At 31.5% G+C, this 9,146-nt stretch overlaps 1 protein-coding gene across 1 annotated transcript; it reads left to right on the top strand.

Annotated features, from left to right (window-relative positions):
* The first annotated feature begins 7,934 nt into the window (after positions 1 to 7,934).
* LOC129217145 (H/ACA ribonucleoprotein complex subunit 2-like protein) lies at positions 7,935 to 8,767 on the top strand. Its single transcript, XM_054851405.1, has one exon. It carries the CDS (start codon positions 8,025 to 8,027, stop codon positions 8,517 to 8,519), a length of 495 nt encoding a protein of 164 aa, XP_054707380.1. The 5' UTR covers positions 7,935 to 8,024; the 3' UTR covers positions 8,520 to 8,767.
* The last annotated feature ends 379 nt before the right edge of the window (positions 8,768 to 9,146 follow it).

Here is a 9,146-nt window from a genome sequence, read left to right as displayed (position 1 = left end):
TTTTTTTTTTGCAATGACGAGCCTGTCAGGTGCTTGTACACTCAAAACAGCCTCCATTAAAAAAAAAAAAAAAATCAAAACTATGACTTTTTAGTAATTAAAAAAAAAACGTTTAATACACAAAAATGTTCATATAGCAAACGGATTAAGGAGAAAAAAAACGATAACACTTGTTTAAAATGGAAAAGAATTTTCCAAGTAATGTGTTTCATATGATACATGATAGAATTCTGAATAGATTAAAATTTGACAAACTCTTAATAAAACTCTATGTGAAACATAAAGTTAAATAACAATTCTTAATAAAACTATTTAATATATAAAGCTGAATAATTTTCTTGTAAATATACAGGCGTCTCTCGTATTCGTTCCGTGTAGTATCGAAATCGTGTTATACAAGACTTTTTTAAACTTATTAACATATTTTTTACACTAATTAATCATGTACATAGTAAAAATCATGTCAATATGTATCGTGTTGTATCGAAACCGTGTTATACGAGACTTAGAAATAATGTAAATCAAAGCATGTCTATCGTGTTATATCGAAACCAAGTTTCATGAAAAACAAAGTAAAACCTCATTAGAGTTATCAAACATTAACAGAATGTATTAAACAAAAAAGAAATGTCTTCTTTATTAAAGATAACTTTCGTGTTATATCAAAACCATGAACAGGGGTAGGAGTTCAAATTTAAAAATTCCAGGACATAATTTTAATAAAATTCCAGGACAATTCCAGGACATCATTCATGACTTTACAGATTACTTTCGGAGCAAGTGGAACCTACAATATATAACTATTATGGCACAGAAGAATAAATGGTTAATTCAATCTGTTTATTTACTTAATTATTTATCCAGGAAACACTGGCAGTACTGCTTAGTCCCAGCAATAAGTATATCTACTAATTTTCATCACTATAAAATGAAAACTATGATCTCCAGCTAGCAGATAAGGCCATAAGATGAATTTAGAAGGAAAATAAACCAGGGGTTCGCAAATTCTTCCGATTTCTGGTACCCCTATATGAGGAATTAGAGGGTACTATGAGGAATTAGAATTTCCTCCTAGCACCCTACTCTATGTGTTACATGCAGATTTAGTGATACCATGGACACTTCGTCTTCTCCTAGGGAATCCCAGGGTGCCGCAGCAAAGATTGGGAACCCTTGACATAAACAATGAAATAAAACTAGCAACTGCAGCTGCTAGACCCATGAAAATTCAGTATTTTTAACAGTTCTCAAAAAAAGAAGAAAAAAGTTATCAGCTAAAGTAATATCAACTTGCATGTAAATTTCAAAAAATACTCTGTTCATGAGATGTCAAACTATTTTCTAAATAATTATGATAGCAACACATTTTAGTTTAGATGTTTGTTGAAACATTGTTACATATATACATTATACACTCATGAACATATTATATATTAATACATTTTTAATGAGAAGCAATTCTCTTGATTTTTTAAATTCATTAACAACTTTACAAAGATCTTGATGAAATAAGGACCAACAAAATGAACAATCTAGCAACTTACCTCTTAAAAACATCACTGAGCTTTACTGTGAATTGAAAAAGTAGGATACACAAGCAGAATATTCCAAATGTTATGTATTTATATGTTCTCCAAAGATTAATAAATTTCCATAAATTATTCAAATGTTATTAACAGGCTTTTTGTAACCCAAAGATGAGGAATAAACATGAATTACAAAGGAAGGAAAATTTAAGCTTGCCTTTGCCGGAACAATATTAGTAAATGAAAATTTCAGGGAAATCCCCAATTGTACTAAAACAATATTTAAAAAAAAAAAAAAAAAAAAAATATTTTTAAAAACAATTCAAATTGAAATTTCCAACAAAATAAATTTTTGAAATTGAATTAACATTTAAAAAAAAATTATGACCAAAATTTTAGAAAAAAAATTAGGAACCTAGTGATATTTGCCAACTAAAAAACTATAATTGCAATGGGCTTTAAGGAGTCACATAACCTCAAAAATGACCTTTTGACCCAAAAAAATTTTAATGGATTTTAAAATTGCTTTGAACACACGGAAAAAATATCAATCTAGCTCAATTATTTAAAAGGTTATGCATGATTTTAGTTCATTCCCGCTATGTGTTTTAATGGAAAAGCAAAACTTTGAAGTGTTTTTTCTGAATGGTCCTTTTTTGTGCTTCCATGTTAGCAAAATCACTAAGGATTTTTTTCTATTAAGAAAGTAATTTTTAAATAATATTTTTTTGCACTCAGGATAATATGTTTAACAAAACTGTGCATTGAATAAGCATTTTATAAATTACTAAAATTTTTAGAGCATGTTGAACCTTTATAAAACATAAGATAAGAAATTAAGATTGTTTACATAATAGATCACAGAAAATGTTCAAACCAATATATAAGCAAATGAATGCAGAGATATTTCGACATAATTATTGTGATCATTAAGCAAAAAACATTTTTGAAATAAATGCTAAAACCAAAAAGCCTTAGGGTTTATAAAAAATTAAAATTTTCAAGTTTTCGTATTTTCGGAAAAAGTGGGCAGCTTTTTTAATCTTAGAAAATAAATTATTGATTGTTAAATAAGTGTACATGCAACAGTTTAAAAAAAATACATGTTTTACTTAAAACTAAAAAAATTTCTACCAGTATTTTTACAGCGGCGAAGGTGTGAACGTGAACCCTCCAATCCTCGAGAGGCGCACGATCGTTTCGCACACAGCGCATGCGCTGAACCTAGATGGCCCACGTGATCAGCTGAGGAGACGGTTGACGGCAAATGAATACAGCCCGGCGATGGGATTGCAGTTTTCACGCTTTTTTTTTCAACGGGGAAAACTTTATTTTTTATTCATTCAAACAAAAAGAAAGGCTTGAAATTCCAGGACATTTTTAAACATTCAAGGACATTCCAGGACATGAAAAAAAAAATCAGGAATTCCAGGACAACTCCGAGCCCTGCATGAAGTATTAAATTGAAGTTTCGTACTGTGTAATATTGAGACCGCGTTGTGCAAGTACCGCGTTATACGAGGGACGACGAATGTACTACAGTAAATTTGTTAAAATCGAACGTCAATTACATTGATTGTATTATAAAATAAAACCTGCTAAGTGTGAAGCATATGCAAAATATAATGCTGTGGTTTTATTTTAATTTAGAAGCAAAATTACCCACTTATAATTGTAATGTGTGTTGTTTAAATGCTAACACTGAAAAACACAATTACAGCATATAACCAAATCCAGAATAAAACATTCTTAAAAATTGGATGGTATGATAAATTGAGGAATGTCTCCACATGCTTTTCAGCACTTATTCAACATGGTGCGAATATTTGTAATGCTCTTGCTCAAATGTTCTTGACATTGGAATATGAATATAGCTTAAAATTACTCCTCTGTTAATTTGAAAGGATAATCTTTTTAAAATCCCCACGGAAAATACATGCCTAATGACTATCATGCTAAACTTGTTACCAAACTACCATATTATTTTTACCATTAACTACTAATATAATGCTTTTGTAGAAAACAATAAATTATACAAGAAAAATATATTTGACCCAAGGAAAGACAATCGTTTTCTTTTAACTATAGCTTTGAAATTTAATATTTAAATACATAATTGAAAAAACTATATATGTCATTGCTTTGACGGGATTTTTGAAACATATCAATAACATAAAGCATATATACCACTACTATTATACACTTAAGTTTTGCTGATACCTTTTACTTAAAAAAAAATGCAATGTTGATTTAATGCTCATTTTCTTTTGATTCCCCTCACTGGAATATGCTTAATTTCTACTTTCCTCATACCTCTAATTTCTTACACCATAAAATTACAGATAGTGATCTCCAACTTTTAATGCTAGCATGCCAAAAAAGTCTTGTAAATGTTTTTTTTTTTTTTTTTTTTTTTACATTCATGAAATTTTTGCACCAGGAAAAACTTTAGAGTACTGAGCTAACTACAGGAATAACTTGAGAAGCATATTCATTCTTGGTATGATAACAGCAAGAATTTGTTTTAAAATAGAATAATACACAGATTTTTTTTAAGCCAGCTGTGTTATGAATACAAATTGAACATTCAACTTCGGGGCACATTGAAATAATTATTTTTGTACTTATTTTCACAGGAAGTTTGTGCATCAGATGAACTTATAACTGATTTCTGGCTGCAAAGCATAGACCCACCATTTCAAAGATTCTAATGGTTGTTCTTGCTCATTGAAAGGTTTAGTTAAAGCATTATTACCAGCAAAATTAAGACTTTGCAGCAGACTTTAATAAAGTAACTGTCATGCAAAGTCTAAATTCAACTAGTGTCGTGCTTTAAGTTTCCATGAAATCATCCATCTTCTCGCTATTCGGGATCAAACAATTGCCATCTTGGTAAACTAACATGGAGGAACATTTCTGAAAAATATACAATAAGCAAAAAATGTATTCATAATTCACAATACAAATTGAACATTCAACTTTGGGCACACTGAAATAATTATTTTTATACTTATCCCACAGGAAGTTTGTGCATCAGATGAACTTAATACTGATTTCTGACTGCAAAGCATAGACCCAGCATTTCAAAGATTCTAATGGTTGTTCTTGTTCATTGAAAGGTCCAGTTAAAGCATTATTACCAGCAAAATTAAGACTTTGCAGCAGACTTTATCAAAGTAACTGTCATGCAAAGTCTAAATTCAACTAGTGTTGTGCTTTAAGTTTCCATGAAATCATCCATCTTCTCGCTATTCAGGATCAAACAATTGACATCTTGGTAAACTAACATGGAGGAACACTTCTGAAAAATATACAATAAGCGAAAAATGTATTCATAATACAAATAGAACATTAAACTTTGGGCACACTGAAATAATTATTTTTATACTTATCCCACAGGAAGTTTGTGCATCAGATGAACTTAATACTGATTTCTGACTGCAAAGCATAGACCCAGCATTTCAAAGATTCTAATGGTTGTTCTTGTTCATTGAAAGGTCCAGTTAAAGCATTATTACCAGCAAAATTAAGACTTTGCAGCAGACTTTATCAAAGTAACTGTCATGCAAAGTCTAAATTCAACTAGTGTTGTGCTTTAAGTTTCCATGAAATCATCCATCTTCTCGCTATTCAGGATCAAACAATTGACATCTTGGTAAACTAACATGGAGGAACACTTCTGAAAAATATACAATAAGCGAAAAATGTATTCATAATACAAATAGAACATTAAACTTTGGGCACACTAAAATAAAGCATTTTTATACACATGTCCGCAGGAATTTTGTGCATCAGATGAACTTGGAACTGATGACTGACCAGTGAAAAACCCACAATCTCAAAGATTTCAATCACTGCTCTAACAATGACTGCTCACTGAAAGGTGAACTTATACTTCAGGTTCTATTGACAAATGTACCAGGTGCCCTACTAATTTAATAGAACAGTGTTTCATGCTTAAATAATTTAGCTCTTAGCAAACTACAAAAATCTTTCATTTGTTGCTAGACAAAGTTAAAGTTCAGTAGAGATTAAAAATCTGGCATATAATTTTAAGTAATGAATTAAACAGCTAAATAGTTTCAATTATGTAAGGATTAGGAAATAAGTATTTTACTCATGATAAACACCTATTTGTTACGCATCTATAATGCTGGATAAGAATATACCTAAAATGCATGAATTTTGACAGTAAATTAAACAGCATACTGATTTCTGACACTAAGAATATGAAAATTAATAAATGTTCATTTTTGGCACACCCGGGAAGGCTAATAGGGAGAATATTCAACAAGAAGAAAAGATATGATGGTTGAAGGGAAGGGGACTTAACAGGAAGAACCTTTAGAGTTAATTTTTGAAGGAAACATTTTGCCGGGAAATTGAACAGTTAAAGGGCTATTCCACAGAAAACTGTAATTTTTTCCCGCACGTGACGCTTCGTATATTTCATAAAAAATAATAATTTAAAAGGATAATGAACAAAATTTTGTTGCTTAAGACATCACAAACGCATGTGTGACTTCTTCAGCCAAAACTTTCTTCAAAAATTATTTCTTTTTTATGAAATACAGAAAACGTCACGTGCGGGACAAAATGACCATTTTCAATGGAATAGGCATAGACATATTTTTTTTTCAATGGTTTAAATAATTATTTCTAAACTTATGAGATATGTTTCCTTTGCATTGGAACCATAGCTTTCAAAATCTGCAATTTGTTTCGTCATTGTTGTATTAATAGAGCAAAAATATTAGCTTATCCACAAGCAAGTTACCAGAGGTTGACTTTAGATGTCCCGCACGTGACACATGTAAATAAATTTTAATTTAAATAACAAAATTGTTTCAGAAGTATCTTTGTATCAAATTTAAAGATTAAAAAAATTGCTTACCCCAGTTTCATTAAAATATTAAGAGATATGACGAAATGTTAATGAAATTTAAGCGTATTTTTGTCCCACATGTGACGGAGGAATGGCCCTAAATAGTTTCAACTATGCAAAAGGAAAAGAAAATAAATGTCAGAATGAAGTCATTTGATGCTCAACTACACAGGAGACAGAAAGAATCCTTACTTAAGACTTGATATCTGAAAGAAAGTTAATTTTGGCAGAAAATTAAATTTGCTGCTAAATATTCCTAATTGTTCAAGGAACAAAAATGCTTTACAGTACAGTTTTCAATAGCGTTCATTAGAAACACATCTTTGCACGCTAATGGCTAACAGGAGGAATCTGCCCTTGAGAATAGATGACAGGAATAAATTTAATTCTGACTGTAATTAAATTAATTATACATCAAAATGGTTTTACTAAATGAAGGAAATTAAACAATTTACTCACGATAACAGATTTCTAGTTGACGCAGATCTACGCACGCTAAAGGCTGACAGGAACAATTCTGACAAAAGTCAACACGTCTGAGAAAAATGATTGTTAATTTTGGATAATTAAGCAACTCAGTAGCTTTAATTATGCAAGGAAAAGGAAACATCTAAATGCTTCACAAAGGATAAACGTTTAATGATGTGAATACATGCACGCTTGCAGGAAGAATCCTTAAGGACGTCTTAAAGAAATGTACGTTAATTTAGGCGGGAAATTAAAAGAAGCCTAATAGTTTCGATTATTCAAGGGGGGGGGGGGAAGCAAAAATCTCAAGCACACGAGAAACGTTTATTTAATGCACACCTATGCAAGCTAACGTCTAACAACAATTTCCCATATTATATTAGATATCTGAAAGACGTCTAATTATGGCATAAATAAATATAAATTTTGTCCGGATAGAAAGTACAGATGCACAGAATGATAATCTAGAAAAAACCTAAGGCCTAGCCATAATAAATCTTAATACATGCTTTTAATTTCATGACCGTTGTACTGTCCAACCACAGATTGCATGGAATTTTCAAACGTCCAGATCAACGAAACTATGTGAATAAGGGGGGAAAGTAAAAATTTGATGCGCGTATTCCGCTCATTTGAATGAGACTCTGCTTCTGCAAAAGCTGACATCGGTAAAAAATAAATTTATCCATTTCCGGCTGTAAAACGGTGTTGGTCATTCGATACAATCCGTGGTCAGAGTAAGCATAAATAAAGGAACATGCTCTTTTTCAAAATAAAAAAAACAAAAAGATACAACTTAATATAGTCACATTCAAGAAAATGTTTCACTTACTTTCATGCATATTCAATTGTAAAAATCTCTTCATAATAAATACATTAATACATTACTCATTACTACATTCTTCAAGCCATTTTTAAACCACGCACGAGGTACAGGAAGAATCCTTGTCGCCAAGTCTGAGAATGATATCATTTAGCGCCAAAATATAGGGTTGCCTCCCGTTTATCTGTCAGGATCGTTCCTGCATTGACCGATTTCCTTGTTTATTTATGAATGCACGTGTGTCGCAAAGAAACAGCACCGTACACATACACATATAAAATAGCGATTTGGATTATTAAAAGAAAGAATCTATTGTAAGAAGATGGGTAAATCTAAGAAAGCAACTTCAGAGAATGAGATGGATGAAAGCATGGATGCCTCTCTAGCTGCAGACGTCGAAGCTCCTCGTTTATCTTACGAGGAACAGTTGCAAAATGTAAGCGTTATTGCCACTCCAATGGCCCCCAAAAAACTGGCAAAGCGTTTATACAAGCTAATTAAAAAAGCTTCAGAACAAAAAACATTTTTGCGCCATGGTTTGAAAGATGTTCAAGCAAGTATCCGTAAAGGTGAAACTGGAATTTGCGTATTTGCCGGCGACGTTACACCGATTGAAGTGATGTGCCATATGCCTGCTGTATGTGAAGAAAAAAATATTCCATACGTCTATACGCCGTCTAGAAATGATTTAGGTGCTGCTATGGGAGTTAAGAGAAGCTGCCTCATGGTTTTAATCAGAGAACATCCGGATTTTAAGGACTTATATGACGAATGTATTTCCCGAATTCAACCACTTACAATATCAATGCTCATGTGAGTAATGTCTCAGTGTTCAGTCACAAACTCTTAAATTTTCCATTGTTATAAATTCTTTAAATCATTTATCATAAGCAGTTCAAATTTCAGTGGACGGAATATGATGGACACATTTTAAATTATTTACTTCAAATCAGATTGACTTGTAAAAAAAAAAAAAAACCTTGTCCCATATGTAACACAAAAAAGAAAAATAAGTCATGGAATTAAAACTGAAAGTTTAAGTACGGTTTAATAAATACTTTTCTTTTAAAACTGAGATTTTTCATATGATTATTTGTTTAGAATATCTTGAAACCTCCGGAATTTTTCTGTCTATACCGACATATCATTGTCTTTTTTGCAATTCAGCTGTTACTTGTGATTGAGAGCTTTCATAGGCGTGTGCACGGTTGTCACCAGGGATACCATGGTACCCCTATGAAAGTTTCTACGAAAGTCACTAAACTTTTATACATTTTTAGGTTCATTAATTTCTTACCTCATACGATTTAAAATGCTTTTTTACTCGCAATATTTGAAAATTTTCCGGAATGGAACAAGTTTGATAGCCTTTCCAAACGCAATTTTAACCTCCTGGTACAGCGGTACCCCCATTTCTGAAACCCTGCGCACGCTTATGAGGGCT

This window comes from Uloborus diversus, chromosome 2 (genome assembly GCF_026930045.1).
Source record: "Uloborus diversus isolate 005 chromosome 2, Udiv.v.3.1, whole genome shotgun sequence".
Classification (NCBI taxonomy): Eukaryota; Metazoa; Arthropoda; class Arachnida; order Araneae; family Uloboridae; genus Uloborus; species Uloborus diversus.
Note: the sequence above shows the minus strand (reverse complement) of the source record. Positions and strands in the feature narration are given on the sequence as shown.